We start from the raw sequence: 17,409 nt of genomic DNA, 5'->3' as shown, positions 1-17,409 counted from the left end.
GGCGAACCGCCTCTCACAGCCGTGGAACACGCCGGGTGTGACGGACGTGCAGGGTGCACGATCTCTCTCCCTGTATCTCTCTCCCCGTATCTCTCTCCCCGTCTCTCTCTCCCCGTCTCTCTCTCCCCGTCTCTCTCTCCCCGTCTCTCTCTCCCCGTCTCTCTCTCCCCGTATCTCTCTCCCTGTATCTCTCTCCAGGTCTCTCTGTCTCTCTCTCCCTGTATCTCTCTCGTGCCCTACAGGGCATCCCTCTGCTCGCCCCCCCCCAGCAAGGTGAACAAACTCACGACTCGTGCCGTCACCGGTAAGGGCCACCGCGTTCGCGAATAGCGCGACTCTGTCTGTCTGTGTGTGGGGGGGGTTATTGGATGGTCGGGTGAGATCGCGAATGTACATAGATAATGCGCAAACTCCAAATATACAGCAGCAGGCATCGTCAGGGTCGTGATCGAACCCACGACCTCCTGCATACCTGGCGAGGTAGTTAACATCTCCTAGCCACCGTGATGATGGGAGAAACACGCAAACTCCAAATATACAGCAGCAGGCATCGTCAGGGTCGGGATCGAACCCACGACCTCCTGTATACCAGACGAGGGAGTTAACATCTCATAGCCACCGTGTTCCTTAAACTCGCCACCACCAGCCGACACAGCCCACCAGTAAGGGGTTTGTGTCACGCAAACACAAACGTGGCCAATTCCTTACTTAGTTCATCACTAACCGGGTGTGTGTTGGAGAGTAAACCCACTACTACATTAACAATTATAATGTAGTGTGTAGTGTAATATATTAGTTCATCACTAACCGGTTGTGTGTTGGAGAGTAAACCCACATTATTACAATTACAATAATAGTGTAGTGTATAGTGTAATATACTAGTTCATCACCAACCGGTTGTGTATTAGAGAGTAAACCCACACTTATATAATTATAGTGTAGTGTATAGTGTAATATACTAGTTCAGCACTAACCAGTGGTGTGTTGGAGAGTAAACCCACTACAACATATACAATTTACCACAACAACAACCACAACAACAACCCAAACAAACCCTCTGTCGGGGATAATATTGGGCTCGAAAGCTTCCTACTACGACCACTCCGTGTTAATTGCACCATTTGTTTGCCTGTTAACCGCAAAGTACTGTGTGGTGAACGCAGACTTGATGTCCTTGCAATAGGCCTATGTCTATTTGGTGTTTAACTCCTGTTGTTACTGCCAGAATGGATGTACAACCGATTCTTATTTTTTCCCATCATTTTGATGCTGCCAATGAAAGGTATCCCACGATATTACTGCTCGACCCGAGCTCTCGGTGTTATGATGCTTGCATTGCCCTTGTGCTGTCCGCCTTTTCGTGTTCCCTGGTCTCACACTGGTGGTGAGACAAGGCTATACAGAAGGTTGCTGTCTCTGGTGTAGGACATTCAGTTTCAAAGACAATGCATGTAACATCATCATTATTATTGTCACCAGAGCCATGTTTGTTTGCATGTTCACCACAGGCAACGTATGTGGTTCATGCAGACCTGACGTCTTGCAATAGATGTAGTTGGCGTGTCTCTCTTTCTCTCTCTCATTATCATCACGGTGGCTAGGAGATGTTAACTACCTCGCCTGGTATACAGGAGGTCGTGGGTTCGATCCCGACCCTGACGATGCCTGCTGCTGTATATTTGAAGTTTGCGTGTCTCTCTCATCATCATCACGGTGGCTATGAGATGTTAACTACCTCGCCTGGTCTACAGGAGGTCGTGGATTCCAGCCCGACACTGACGATGCCTGCTGCTGTATATTTGAAGTTTGCGTGTCTCTCTCATCATCATCATCACGGTCGCTATGAGATGTTAACTACCTCGCCTGGTCTACAGGAGGGCGTGGGTTCCATCCCGACCCTGACGATGCCCTGCTGCTGCTGTATATTTGGAGTTTGCGGTGTCTCTCTCCCCGTGGTAGTCGCGTCGAGTTGTCTCCGGGTCCTCCGGTTTTCCCCTCCATTTAGAATCAACGCCACGCGTCTTCCAGTGTCTTGGCTGCTGCTCTCCATATCGACGTGATGATGATGGTGGTGATGATGAGCCAACTTCGTTGAGCTATCACTCGTGATAGCCAGGCCGCTTCTGAAATAGAGCGACAGAGCAGCTCAGTGGAGCCTTAACTGGTAAAAATAATAGTTAGAATTTGGTTCTGTACGTGTCTCTGTGTCTCTGGTTCTGTACGTGTCTATGTGCCTCTATGGTTCTGTACGTGTCTATGTGCCTCTATGTGTCTCTATGGTTCTGTACGTGTCTATGTGCCTCTGGTTCTGTACGTGTCTCTGTGTCTCTATGGGTCTCTATGCGTTTGGAGTATTTGGCTCCTGCTGCAATTGTCCACGTGATGACGATGATGACAAGCCACGTGGTAGAGCTGCTGTCATTCGTGATGGCCAGGTCAGGGCGTCTGAAAACCAGCGACACAGCAGCTCAGTGGGGCCCTTGCCTGGTAACAATAAAAAAATACCTCGTAGTTTAACACCTGTTGTATTGCCAGCAAATATAAAGCCTATTCTTGTTTTTATCATCACACTGTATTTATGTTGAACGCACACACGCACGCACGTACACACACACACTTACACACACACACTTACACACAGACGCAGACACACACACGTACACACGCACACACACGTACACACATACACACACGTACACACACACAGACACGTACACACACACACACGTACACATACACACACGCACACACATACGCACACACACACACAGACACACATACGCACACACGCGCACACGTGCACACACACGTACACGTGCACACACACGTACACACATACACGCACACCGAGATATACCAGCTCAGCCACTTTGGTCGCATCGATTTAACAAGTTACCGCCCAACATCGGACGACGCGACAAAGACAAAGATACCCCGTGTAGCCTGTAACAGACTGTTGGAGCAAGTGCTGTTAGCGAGTAGCACCTACGAATGCCGGCACGGGACACGAAGGGGTGCGTGGCCAGCCCCATGCCCGGCCGCCTTTGTCTCCCTGTTGGCGATGCTTACACATTGCACCGGGTACTCATTTTAGGCTGAGTCGACCTAGGGGACGCCCAGGACTGCTGCGCCCACCGCACAACTCTGAGCGGTGATTCGACTCATCTAAGTGGGGGTAATGAAACATTATTATTATTGCAGGGACTCCTCAAATTAGGAAAGAGTTAGATTCCAGAGGTCTGTTCGTAAGTCGAATTGTTGGCGTCCAATGTTACTCCTGTCGATTCCAAACGTGTTGTACGGCATGTACACTAAACACGGGAAATTGCTTTAAAAGTTGAATAATCTCCTGTAGATGTAGATGCCACTGGTTCTTCACGTTCTGTAGATGTAGATGCCACTGGTTCTTCATGTTTTGTAGATATAGATGCCACTGGTTCTTCACATTCTGCAGATATAGATGCCACTGGTTCTTCACATTCTGCAGATGTAGATGCCACTGGTTCTTCGTGTTCTGCAGATGTAGATGCCACTGGTTCTTCACATTCTGCAGATGTAGATGCCACTGGTTATTCATGTTCTGCAGATGTAGATGCCACTACTGCCATCTATTGTTTGGCGGTTGAACTTACGACTCTCAGTCCAAACAGGCAACTGGATATACGGACCAGGTTTGTTCATATCTCTGAAAGTTCGTACGTCGAATGTTCATAACTTGAGGAGTCCCCTGTATATTTGATTATTGTATATCGTGGCCTGCTATCGGCCCTCATCCACATCACGTCGTTACCCTCTCACGGTTTCACACTCTCAGTCTTCGCTAAAACATTTGCAGCTACTACAGCTCCGTAGTAAGTCCCGATTTGCAATGTCATTGACGCATTCTCTCGTGAAATAAATACAAGGGGATCTCTACGTCCCCCACATTCTTTCACCAGAGCTACTACTCGTCATTTGAAGCGAATTATGTTTCACTGCGTTACATTACTGCGTCACAGCACTACGTTACAACACTACGTTATATCACGATGTTACATCACGATGTTACATCAGGACGTTACATTACTACGTTACATCAGGACGTCGCATCACTACGTTACATCAGGACGTTACATCACTACGTTACATTACTACGTTACAAAATATTGAGTTTTTTTTACCGAATTCGAAACTAAAAATGTCTCTTCTTCTTCTCGTTGTTCTGACAGCGCCGCCAGTAGGGCCCGGCAATTGGCACTTCTCTCGATCTTGGTGAAGGAACGCTCTTCGTGCCACGACGTCAGAGGAGCGCGGGAGCCATGAGGAAGCTGCTGTTCTTGAGGAGGCGTGGGGCCGCCGCCTCCAACGACAACAACAGCAGCCACCAGCAGCAGCAGCACACGGACACGGCGCTGTCCACCGCCAAGCCTCCGCGGTGAGTCCAGTGAAGCCTCTAGTGGAGCCGCCACCGCCAACCGGCCACCAAGCACCTCACGGCAGCGGCCGATAAGAGAGTTCAGTGGGCCGACCGCCTCGTTAAGGATGCTGACGTCAGTCTGGGGGGTTTTTGAGGGCTCGTCCGAAGAGCCACCGTTGAGTTTCACTCTCGTCTCCCTCCCCATCTGTGTTAATGGGTCAGGGGTAGGGGTTGTTCTCCCCCCATGTTAGTTTTAACGCTAAGGGTTGTTGTTGTTTTACTTGAACTGGGATTGTGTTGCCAAGCGCTAGCCAGGCCCCCCGTCGTGTGAATGGCGCCGCAGTCCGACTCTCGATCGCCCGCGCTAACGACGCCGATAATCCAAAAACTTTACCATTTTCCACGGATCTCTATGCCAAAAACCACTCGTATACATTCTGAACAAATACCAATGATCGACTGATCAATTATGTGCGTGCTCAGTGATAATAACACTTTCCTGCTCCCGCCCAGCAAAAGAGTCTGCCCACTAAGGGGATGACAGCAGAGCCACAGCCAATCAACATCAATCAAACTCTGCTCCACTGTTGTAAAGATATTGCAACTACTGTTATCTCGGCCTCGCCGTGCGCTGCGTTGCACCGCTAGTCGAGTAGATAACCATGTGTTCAATAAACTCTCGGAGCCAGGATGACCGTCCAACTCCGATCGTCATTTATTGATTGTAACAGGTAAAACTGGTGAGAAAACACAGATACAGCATCTGTTATAATCCGGAAACACCCACACAATGAACACCACAGCATCAGAACATTGTCTTAGATAACAATAGATCCTGGAAGGACCAGGCCCCCACATTACCCCTGAACAACTAGACAAAGGCACAAGCTGGTGCGTTGCATACAGGCACATAGTGTATTCATCCCACTGCACCCCAAATGTACAGCATTACACTTAACACTAAACTGTGGATGAGATACTTCGTCATCACTCTCAGGATCGCAACATAGGCACAAGTCTGACTCGACCTACTAAATCACAAGTAACATCCACACTAAGGAAAGTCACAGGCTTCGTTACTAACTAGGCCTCGTATTTACTACAACAACTTAACGGCACCATAAAGGCATTTACATTGCTATAACGGTCATTCCAACATTACAACAGCATTTCCAATATTATAGGAATATAAACAACTTACAGATAATGCTTCTTAAGCTCCCACAATGGACAAGTGCGGCTGTGGTCTCACTGAGATGCGATGCGTGCCGCAATCTTGACTTATCTGTGTAATGGCTGACGCCCGCGTGGTACAGTGGAAATCTAACATCGTCACTTCCTGGTCACGTGACCAACATTAGCATAAAAAACAGGAACTTCCTGTGAACGCACGCTCCACATCTGCCGTGAGGCAAGACAACTGTACTGTAGAGGCGACTGCATGGATTTCGGACTAACCGGAGCAACATATTTGTTCGGTTTAAGCACCACGTGCCTTGTAGTAAATATGTACAATAATAACAATGTACAACTGTTTGTAGATTATTAATTTGGGCTTCAGGGGAAAATCCACAAATTATGAATTCCCGCCTAAATGTCAGGTGCACGGTTAACCCGCAAATCGGATAAACCATGCACGGATAATTGAGAGTCTTACTTTACTCTTTGGTTCTTTCGGTAAAGTCACATAGGTATTAAAATAAAATAAATAACGACGTTTCGGGCGCAACACAAGCGTCCGTCATCAGGTGGGAAAGCATGGCCTGCTGCTGATGCAGACTGTTTTATTTTTATACCTACATGACTTTACCGAAAAAACCAAAGAGTATGGATTCCTGCAGTCACGAAAGCTTCAAATCAAGTCTTACTTTACTTAGCAGGAGAACGAGGGAGGGGAGGGAGACCGTGGCAGCTGCCACTTGGGAGGTTTGCGTCCGCATGGCGATTTGGCGTTGGGCACGAACCGGATAAGCAAAAGTGCAGTGGCCCTCCCCAACAGCCCAGGGGGTTCCTATGCTGACGATCGCGCTCATCACACGCACAAAGCGCTTGCCACGAGTGAACCGCGATACCTCGCCGATCTCATTCGGGAGCAATAAACCATCATCACACGAACTCCGGTCGTCATCCTCATAGCGGCCGTTGACAGACCATCGAACAAAGGCGGTGGTCACCGCAGCATCGTCGCACGGCGCTTTCAGATGCGCTGCTTCTGCGGCCGTCTGGAACGCTCTTCCCTTCCAATATTAGGAAGCCACAGGGAGCTATGATGCACTTTTAAATCGAAAACTAAATTCTTCAGAACTGCTTTTTGCGTTTAGTTTGTTGTCCTTCGCCCACACCTCAGATTAGCATGGTTGGCTACGTACGGTGCGAAATAAATTGGCGGTGGTGGCAGCGTTGGCGGCGGCGTTGGTGATTGTGGTGGTGATTGTGGTGGTGTTGTTGTCGTAGAGGTGGGAGATATTTTAGTCGTGGGAAATGCGAGGTTAGGAGAGAGTGACCCCCCCCCCCGGGTTGAGAGTAATTGGCTGCTCTAAATTTCCACGTGATAAGCCAACTTCGTCGAGCTATCATTTGTGAGGATCGCTTCTGCAAAAAGAGTTACACAGCCACACAGTAGTGGGGCCCTTCCTGGTAAAACAAAAAAACTTTGTTTAATTTTATTTTAGTTTTACAAGGGTAGTTAAGAGGCAGAGTTCTGCTGTGGCAACACACGTGTTGCTGATTTAATATTGGATGAAGCGGGCGGCAGTAACCTGCCTTTCCCAAGCCAACTAGCAGAGCGCCAGCAATGAAGCCAGATCAGCAGGGATTTGAGCCTGAGCAGTGTCAGGATGGGTGACAGCCAAACGTAAATGTTCATGTTGCAGGCCGTCGTAAATTGGACTGAGACTACGTCTTCTTTAAAGTTGAAGGAGATGACGCGAATGAACGCCGGTGATGACGCTTCGTCGTGCCCTGTTCCGTTCTTAAAGGCCACGTTGTCTTTCCTCTCTGTCTCTCTCTCTCTGGACAGGGTGTCCATCAAAGAAGCCAGAGCGTGGAGCGAGTCCCTGGACCGACTGCTCAGCCATAAATGTGAGTCGAGATCAGAGGCTCTGGAAACGGCTGGGATGCGTGGCGAGATTGTGGGACCACATGCGCTCGCGCTCGCTTGTACATGTATGTGGGGGGGGAGTTGTGGTGCAGTGGTTAGCGCACTGCGCTACGAACCGCTGCGGCCCGAGTTCGGTTCCCACTCGCGGCCCCCAACACCGATGACGATTATATGAACCGGTCCTGGGCCTCTCCTAGGTCGACTCCGCCGCAAATGAGGGCCTGGTGCGGTGTGGAGTATACATTGCCACTTGGGAGACAAAGGCGTCCGGGTGTGGTGCTGGCCACCCACTCCCTCGTGTGTCGTGCTATTCGCGAACAGCACTTGCCCCAACAGTCTGTTAAGGCTATAGGGGCGATCTTTGTCTTAGTTGAGCTTTTTTGGCACCGTACGTAGCCAACAGCCACCACCGATGAGCACGGTTGGCTACGTACGGTGCTCAAAGAAGTGCAGCACGCACGCACGTACAGCTGTGCTCATCGCAGGCGCCTCAACCTGCCGTATCAATGTGCTGACAGGAGATCAAAGCCCGATTTGATTATCTTGGCCTCTTTAGCATTTCTCACACACACACATCACATCGCACCCGCAGACATCTGTAAAAGTTACGGCATTTTGCCAAGTGGCTGGATGACGGCGAGCTATTGAGGCTGTATCGATAATACTTCGATGACCACCCTGGTCAGCACGACTTGGTGACGGTGTGAGGCATAGATGAGTGGAGCACAGAAGTACAGTACAATATACATTTTCCCGCACTGCCGTTTGCTGCCTACAATGTAGCTCGAAACTACAAACTATTTTTTATTTTACCAGTTAAGGACACACTGAGATGTGCATTTTAGAGTATATTGCTGCTATACATTTTCACTTGATGGTAGGCCACTTCGTTGGGCTATCATTGTAATAGCCAGGCCAGGGCTTCTGAAAAAGAGATAGACAGCCCAGTGGGCCCTTGCCTGGTCAAATAAAAATAATAGTTTAGTTTAAGTTTAGTAGAGGTTTTTTTCAGAAGCGACTTGGCCACTAACGATAGCTCAACAAAGTGGCTTATCGCGTGTAAATTTATAGCAGCCAAATAGCTTGAACGCACGTTGATTCCAACTGTGGAGGGAAAATCCGGAGGACCCGGAGAAAAATCCACGTGACCACGGGGAGAGAGCGACACTCAAACTCCAAAAATACAGCAGGCGTTCGGATTGGTATCAAACCCACGACATCCTGATTACCACCGTTAAGATGTTCAAATACTGAATAGAGACACCTATTCCAAGGCATCAAGTCTGCACTGCCCACACAGATTACTCGCGGCAAAACATGCAAGCAACCATGCTCTGATAAAAAAAAAATCACGTACGCATTTGTCTTTGAAACTGACAACAAAGACGAAGCAAGTATCAGAGGATTTGTAGCTCGGGTTGAGTGGTTGTATGGTGTTTGAACATCTAAACACAACTCCTGTTTCATTGGCAGAAAGGGTAAAATCCTACTCTTGTTTTTTTCCATCCAGCAATGATCCAGCCTCAATCCGCTTGGCTTGCGAGATTCTGACGCATTCCCGCGGGAGGACTTTAGGTCGACGGGCGCGTCCGGAATGTCTCAGCTTGGTGGCGAGCGTAACGATTTAAAGAGTTGTCGTCTTTTTTCTTCTTCTCTCTCTCTCTCTTCTTCCGGGGGGCCGCAGTTTAATTTGTTTCCTTCCACAGATGGGCGGGTGGCATTCCTCGCTTTCCTGCGCACGGAGTTCAGCGAGGAGAACCTGGAGTTCTGGCTGGCGTGCGAGGAGTTCAAGCGCATGAAGGCCGAGTCCAAGCGCCTGGCGCGGGCACGCAAGATCTACTCGCAGTTCATTGCCAACCACGCTCCCAAGGAGGTGAGCCAAATAAGAGTCGGGACTCCGCGTGCGTGTGCGTGGTGTGTGTGCGGAGTGGTGGTGTAACAGTTAGCATGCTGTGCTATGAACCCCAGCCACCAGAGTTCTATTCCCGCTCACGATTGAAACCAGTGACGATTATCTGAACCGGTCCTGGGCCTCTCCTAGGTCGACTCAGACTCAAATGAGTACCTGGTGCGGTGTGTAGTAAACATCGCCACTGGGGAGACTAAGGCGACCAGACGTGGTGCTGGCCACCCTTCCCCCTCGTGTGCTGTCCTGGCCTTCATAGGTGTTCGCTAACAGCACTTGCCCCAACAGTGTATTCAGGCTATACGGGGGATCTTTGTCTTTGGTGTGTGCCTGGCCACGTTTTCCATTTATGGAATGCATTCCCGGGTCCAACTTTCTTACGTAACAAACACAACGCGTTCATCAATGATGACACCTTAAGAAGGAAAAAAAAGTGTATGTATAAATATTGTATACTAGGCAACATTCCAGACAGTGTCCCTTATTCAAAGATAACAACTTGTGTGCGTCAGAACGCGATGGCTTAAAATCTGACTGTCTACTGCTGTGTGTTGTGGTGTGGGGAGCGGTGGTGTAGTGGCGAGCTCACTGCGCTACGAAGCCCCGTGACCCAAGTTCGATTCCCGCTCACGGCCAAAACCAGTGACGATTATCTGAACCGATTCAAGGCCTCCCCTAGGTCGACTCGTCCTCAAATAAGTACCCGGTGCCATGTGAAAAACGTCGCCACTGGGAAGATAAATACGGCCGGGCGTGGTGCTGGCCCACCCACCCCCTCGTGTGCCATGCCGGCCTTCATAGGTGCTCGCTAACAGCACTTGCCCCAACAGTCTGTTAAGGCTATACGGGGGATGTTTGTATTTTTTTGTGGGGAGTGGTGGTGTAAGCGGTTTGCGCTGTGCTGCACTACCAGCCCTGTCTTTGTTTTTTCAGAAGAGACCTGGCCACAAACGATAGCTCAACAAAGTGGCTTATTGTATGGAAATTTATAGCAGCCAAATACTCTAAATGCATGATTGTAAATGTAGAGAGAAAAACATGGAGAAAAAATCTATTCGGCCATGGGGAGAGAGACACACGCAAACTCCAAATATACAGCAAACGTCAGGGTCGGGATCGAACCCACGACCTCCTGTATACCAGGCGAGGTAGTTAACATCTCCTAGGCACTGGAATGACGATGATGATAGAGAGAAAAGCAAACTACAAATATACAGCAGCAGGCATCGTTTGGGTCTGGATCGAACCCATCTAATAGCCACCGTGGCGCCTTTAAGTATCAACTGGATGTATGTACATTGAACTTGTTTTGCACCACCGTACGTAGCCAAGGACAACCAAACAAGCAAGCGGAAGACAAAAAGCGAGGATTGTCTCTGCAATATCCCATTTCAATGTCACCATTTATCCCACGCTCCCGCAGGTGAACCTCGATTGCCTGACGAGGGACGCCACGGAGGCCGGGCTCCCGGGGGCGGCTCCGGGGGCGTTCGAGCCGGCGCAGAAGCGGATCTACGGCCTCATGGAGCGCGACTCGTATCCCCGCTTCCTGCTCTCGCCGCTCTATGCCCGGCTGTCGGGCCGGGCCAGCAGCTACGACGATGACGACGCCTGAGCGGGGCGTTGCAGGAGTTGGGGAGACACCACCCTGGGAGCGAGCAAGTGAGCATCGTCGTTCTGCCGAACTGTCGTTCTGGGCGGGAATGGCCCCAGCCGCGATGCATCACGGCTCCACCGCTGCGTTCACCCGAGGGAGGGAGCCGCGATTTAACTTTTCAGAGGTTTATTTTTTTATGATTATTTTTAGTTTCTCCCCCGTTCCTCGATCTGGGCGAGCGAACGCACTCTCCGGATGTGTTCGCGGCATGGTGGTGACATTGACGAAACACCACAAAGTCAAAGATCCCCCGTGTAGCCTGCAACAGACTGTCGGGGCAAGTTGTGAGCAGCAGCGCCTATGATGGACAGAATGGCGCACGAGGGGGTGGGTTGGCAAATACCACGCCCGGCCGCCTTCGGCTCCCCCAGTGGCGATGTTTACTACACACCGCACCGGGTACTTACTTGAGGCTGAGTCGACCTCAGGGAGTCCTAGAACCGGTTCAGATAATCGTCACACGGTGTTGGCCGTGCGCAGGAATCGAACTCGGGTCACCGGGGTTCGTGGCGCTGCACCACAACCGCTCCCCACCCACTGATGAAACGTGAACAACACCAACAAACAGCCACCATTCGCCACTAAGTGGCGCGGTGACACTCACCAAGGTGCCTGCGCCAGGCCAGGTCACTTATGAAGAAACGACCTCCCACAGAAGCAGCAACACGGCCAGAGTCAAGTCCCCCAAGCGTCCTGAAGCTGAAATGCGAACCTCAGGCCCATGCACTATCCATTGGGTAGTCCAGAGCCTGGTGGTAGAAAAAGTCCATCACATTCCTGCGGTGCGTGGGGAAACATCACACCTCTTCACCTCGAATGACAACTGGATTCGTGGCTTCCATAGAGGTTCATCATCATTGGTGGATTCTGGGGGGACGAAGATCTGAACGCATGTACAACGTTCCCCCCCCCCCCCCCCCCGTTTGCGAGGAAACGCCCCGGCTCTGCCTCGCCGCTGTGACTCAGACAATTTCTGTGGAGGTGGCGGCGGGGAGGGGGGGGGCATTGAAAAATGTTCGGTTTGGCTTTGGTCTCTTAAAAAAAAAAACTGTGATTTGAGTATCGAAAGGGAGGACAATTCCGCACGTACCGCCCACAAGAGATGAACAACAAACAGAGGTCGACTGTCGCCTTTATTGTCACGGGAGGAACGGGAACCTCCGTAGCTCTCGGCCGCTTTGGGAACACGTGCGTGTGTGTACGTGTCTGCGTGTGTATTTGTGTGCGTGTGGGGAGCGGTAGTGCAAGCGGTTAGCGCTGTGCTGCACTACCAAGCCCGGGGACCTGAGGTTGGATTCCCGCAAACGGCCACCAATACCAGTGACGATGAATCTGAACCGGTTCTCGGCCTTCCCCTAGGTCGACTCAGCCTCAAATGAGTACCTGGTGCGGTGTGCAAACATCACCACTGGGGAGACAAAGGCGGCCGGGCGTGGCACTGGTCACCCACGTCCTCGTGTGCTGTGCCAACCTTCATCGGTGCTACTCGCTAACAGCACTTGCCCCAACAGTCTGTTAAGGCTACATGGGGATCTTTGTCTTTGTGCGAGTCAGGACACCGCGGGCGGTGATCCAAATGCTGCTTGTGTTTACACTCGCTCACACACGCACGCACAAAACAGCAGCCCGACTGAAGTCGGAGAGACAGCGGTGAAAGCGGGGGATGTGGCAACGCCACAAAACGAGTTGTCATTGGGAGATTGTCGATAACCAACCAATTATTAAATGAACCCGATAATTGTCGAGGCAAAGAACCACTCCGTTAAGCTTGACATACTTTGTTTGGGCATTGAGTCACAGGCCACTTTGCACAGCAGTACAACTTGTATGTACGAGATCTTTTTTTTCTTCCCAGTATCAAAAAAATGGTGATAAAAATAAGAATCGGCGTCATGTCCTTTCTGGCAGTAAAACAGGAAATTGATAGCGGCCAAATTTACTCTAAATGCGTGTGTTTATAAATGTGGAAGGACAAAATCGGAGGACCCGGAGAAAAATCCAAGTGACTTCAGGGAGAGAGAGACACGCAAACTCCAAATATACAGCAGCAGGAGTCTGGGGTCGGGATCGAACCCACGACCTCCTGTATAGCAGGCGAGGTAGTTGACATCTCACAGCCACCGTTAAGATGTTCAAACACTAAATAGACACACACCTATTGCAAGGCATCATCAAGTTTGCATTAAGCGCACAGTCCTTGTGGTGAACATGCAAACAAACATGGTTCTGATCATTATAATGTTTTGTGTTTGAAACTGGTTGGCCTACACCAGAGACTGCAGCTTTCTTTATGGCCTTGTCTTTGCAAGCAGTTGTAACAGGATAAGATGAATCCGTGACAGAATGAATGATACATTATGTTAATGTTTAGGCCCATATGTGGAATAATTGGACATGGCTTTGCCCATATAAGGAATACTTAAACAGGAATCGATAGATTTTTGTTACGATACAAAGCTTGATCCATGCTTGATCCGTGCTCGAGCACCGATTGAGCACAGATAAAGCATGAATGATATCTGGATCTAAAGTGACGATTTGTGGATCGAAAAAGCCCACATTAGGCCGCCCTTGACGCTGATTGGCTTCCTTATACATTATACATTAACATAATTTATCATTGATTCTGTCGCGGATTCATTGTATTTTGTAACAGTGCCCTCTCAAAACCCCCCTTGCAAATCCCACCCACCACTGAATGGGGAAGTCGCTTCTGTCGTTTGGAACTCCACCCCCTCTCCATAATAGAAGTGCATTGCATTTCAAGATCTGGCTGTCGCCTGATGATGCTGGTTGTAATTATTGGCGAAACGTTGTACTCGAATTGTAAATGTTGTGGGTTTATCCATAACAGGTTTTTGGGTTGTCACGTTTTGTTCACGTGACAAACCTTGCTAATTGGCTGTCGGGTGGTGGTGAGTTTAATGACACATTTATATTTATGCGATTTAACTCAAACACTTCTATTATGGTTCACCCCCTCTCTCGGCAAACTCCACCCCCTCCCCACACACACAGACACACAGACCTGTATGAGTCTAAGTTCGAGACCGTTTTTTCTTCCACTGAAGGTTCGAGACCACTGTTCCCACACAGCACGCTAATCTTGTGCAGCATCATGAGGTTAAACGTTGCATTTAAATGCGGTGTAAATTTTAATTTCCATTGCATCGTTTTCACATACAATCGTCAGTGGCACTATGATCTTGTGTGTGTGTACGTTGAATTTATTTCGCACCGCCGTATGTAGCCAACCGTGCTAATAGGACTAAACACAAAAAGCAGTTCTAAGAAAATAAATGAGTTTGTCAATTTAGATGATGATTTAAAAGTGCATTGCTCCAGGGGCTTCCTAATATCGGACAGAAGAGCGTTCCAGACGGCCGCAGAAGCACATCTGAAAGCACCACTCGGTTAGCCAGAAGCCACGGTTGTGGTTGTTGACCGCACAGAGCCAGGCCGGGTATTTTTTTTTTTATGATCCGTTAAACTGGGTAACGTATTTGCTTAGAACACTTGCCGATGTTGGTGGACAGAACAAAATTGAGGCCCTCGTTTCGAATGCCGAAACACCCACGCACGCTAGCTGCATAGCTGAACCCTCGTTAGCAAAACACTGGGAACGCAATGAGCTGCTTTATTTAATTACCCTCACCAGATGTTATTGTGTTTTTTATTATCTCGAGAACATTTTGTCTCTGTTGTTGTTACGTACGTGAAACTCAAGTGTAGATCTGGCTGTGCCAACCTATGCTGCGCTCGTCAAATGGTGACATGTTGCGTTCGTGTTACAGAATTTTGTACATCCTGAATAAATTTGAAAAAAAAAACAGCCGAGAGAATTACCCTCCGTCTTGGTTGACCGTGCACAATGTATGTCCCTCGACCAAAATGAGTACAGGAACTCCTCTACTTAGGAACGAGTTAGGTTCCAGAGGTCTGTTCGTAAGTCGATTTGTTCGTAAGTATAAACGTTACTCCCGTCTATTCCAAAAGTGTTGTACGGGGAATGGCTTCAAAAGTTGTATAATCTCATGTAGATGTAGATGTCACTGGCTCTTCACGTTCTGAAAATGTAGATGACACCACCGCCATCTATTGAACTTATGTCTCGGTTCAAACAGGCAACTGGACGTACGGACCAGGTTTGTTTATATCTCTGAAAAAGTCGAATGTTCGTAAATAGAGGAGTCCTTGTACGTTGAATATTCTCACCATTATTACTGGGTCAATGAGGAGGCTATCATGAAGGCTCAATGCTTGACCGATAAGTATTAGCCTGCCTGGAGAGGAGAGATGTTTTAAGGTGATTCTTTCCCCAACGATATAAACTGCAAACTATTTGTTTATTTTACCAGGTAAGGCCCCACTCAGCTGCTATCACAAATGATAGCAGGTCAGCGAAGTGGGCTTATCATAATCACGTGGAAATGTATATCAGCAGCCAAATGCTCTAAACCCGTAATGTTGGTACGAAATGTGGAGGAAAAAAACCGGAGCAACCCAGAGAAACACCCACACGACCACGGGGAGAACGTGTAAACTCCAAATATACAGCAGGCGTCAAGGGGTGGTATAGAACCCACGGCCTCCTGTATACCAGGTAAGGCAGCTAACATCTAGCTACAGTGATGATGATGAGAAAGACACGCAAACTCCAAATATACACAAGGCGTGAAGGTCGGGATCGAACCCACGACCTGTATACCAGGCGAGGTAGTTAACGTCTCCTAGCCACCGCGGAGCACCAGCTGAATGCCTGACATGCATCCCTCCCGCTGCTCATGATCTTTAAATTTGACGCCAGCACCAGGGTACACGAAGTGGCTTTCGTGCAACTAAATTTTCGGATGCTCTATTTAAGGACACCTCCGCGTTCCGACACTTCTTGCTAAACGTGAACCCGACACGGGGAATGTCCAGCGTGTTGCGTGGCTACGTAAGAGGTGCAAAGGGATTACTCAGGCTTGCACGATTGGCTTCCCGATAGTATAGATGGGTGCCTCAATCTATGGCAGGACACAAAGCAGGGCTGTGTGTATGCGCGCGGAGGGCAGAGGAGCGACGCTCACAACAATGAGCAGAGTGCCGGGTGGATAAAACACAGCAAGTTGGCACAGTGGGGGGTACAGGTGGTGCATCGGCCAGTCATCTCAGTCAACCCATGGCACCTGGGTCTGTCCCGTGACCTCCTGTCAGCGGGTGTTCGACACTTCACGTGGCCTTAACGTGCACATAGCCTGGCACAAGCGCCGTCACCACCACTTAGTGGCGAATGGCGGTTGTTGTTGTGCGCACCTGAAGAACTTAAAACAAGCACCAGGAAGATCTCCTGACATCGTGCCGACTCTGGATGACATCTCATGGAAGTTAGGGGCCGTCCATAAATGACGTGACGCGATTTTGGACGGTTTTTGACCCCCCCCCCCTCTCGTTACACGGCGTCACAAAAAGTCAGACCCCCCCACAAATATGACGTTATGACGTCACAAAGCTCCGCCCCCCCCCTCCCCCCAAAACCATATTTCCATTTTGAAAATAAAACATGCTTCAAATCGCTTTAAACTATTGTCATTGTAGTGCGTATTTAATGTGGCGCTGCACTGATGTTGGAGAAAACATTTATTAAAAAGTCTATTTAATTAAGTAGAACGTGTTGTCTATATTTAAAGTTGCGCATTTTGATGTAACGGCACATTTCTCAACCCCCCCCCCCTCGTCACACATCGTCACAAATGTCTGACCCCGCCCCCCCCCCTTAGGTGCGTGACGTCATTTATGGACAGGCCACTTGGTGAAGAGTGTTGCTCTATACCACGTGGACACGAATCTCACAACTGGAGCACAGAAAGTGGTGAGGATGATGCAGCCGCAGGTGACGTCAATCGTGAATCATCGCATCATCATCAATGTCGTCATCATCGCCGAGCACGTGGGGGCTATGACGTGTAGGGTTGTCTCTGATCGCTATTACAGATACACAATATGCCCTTCTGGAATAACGTTTTTGCAGATTCACAAACAGAACACACCGCAGTCACCACTCATCGTCTCCGAACTTTATTATGTTCATTGTTGTTGTTATTGTTGTCTATTCAACCGACGGGAGGAAAGTAAACGGGGCAGACCTGGTACGTACGCTTGATTTCAGTGTAAAATATTACTGGTAGGAACGAAGTGGACCAGCCTACAATAGATTATATTGTCCGTCCGTCCGATTACGTGTAGCAACATCGCCCCCTACTGAAAACACTTGGCATGACCCTACAAAAACCTTTAGACTCTGTGAGGCTTTCCTGGCTAAACAAGTGTAACATTCCCTTATAATTCCCTCAGGTAGCTTTAAATTA

The 17,409-nt window shown here is 49.2% G+C and overlaps 2 protein-coding genes across 4 annotated transcripts in view; both read left to right on the top strand.

Moving 5' to 3' along the window:
• Positions 1–17,409, top strand: part of SETX (senataxin) — a 302,333-nt gene that overhangs the window by 42,430 nt on the left and 242,494 nt on the right. The window lies entirely within an intron of this gene.
• LOC144952582 (regulator of G-protein signaling 8-like) lies at positions 22–17,262 on the top strand. Of its 3 annotated transcripts, XM_078883058.1 has the most exons (5): positions 22–304; positions 4,209–4,414; positions 7,416–7,477; positions 9,203–9,369; positions 10,826–11,674. In XM_078883058.1, exons 2-5 carry the CDS (start codon positions 4,299–4,301, stop codon positions 11,015–11,017), a joined length of 537 nt encoding a protein of 178 aa, XP_078739184.1. In that variant the 5' UTR covers positions 22–304; positions 4,209–4,298; the 3' UTR covers positions 11,018–11,674. The 3 variants fall into 3 exon arrangements, with proteins under 3 accessions (XP_078739184.1, XP_078739183.1, XP_078739182.1); XM_078883057.1 differs by lacking the exons at positions 22–304; positions 4,209–4,414 and adding an exon at positions 16,822–17,262 and having other exon boundaries at positions 6,782–7,477; positions 10,826–11,064; XM_078883056.1 differs by lacking the exons at positions 22–304; positions 4,209–4,414 and having other exon boundaries at positions 6,782–7,477.

The sequence above is a fragment of the Lampetra fluviatilis genome, chromosome 68, assembly GCF_964198595.1.
Source record: "Lampetra fluviatilis chromosome 68, kcLamFluv1.1, whole genome shotgun sequence".
NCBI lineage: Eukaryota > Metazoa > Chordata > Hyperoartia > Petromyzontiformes > Petromyzontidae > Lampetra > Lampetra fluviatilis.
The sequence above is the reverse complement of the archived record's forward strand: the minus strand, read 5'-3'. Positions and strand labels throughout refer to the sequence as shown.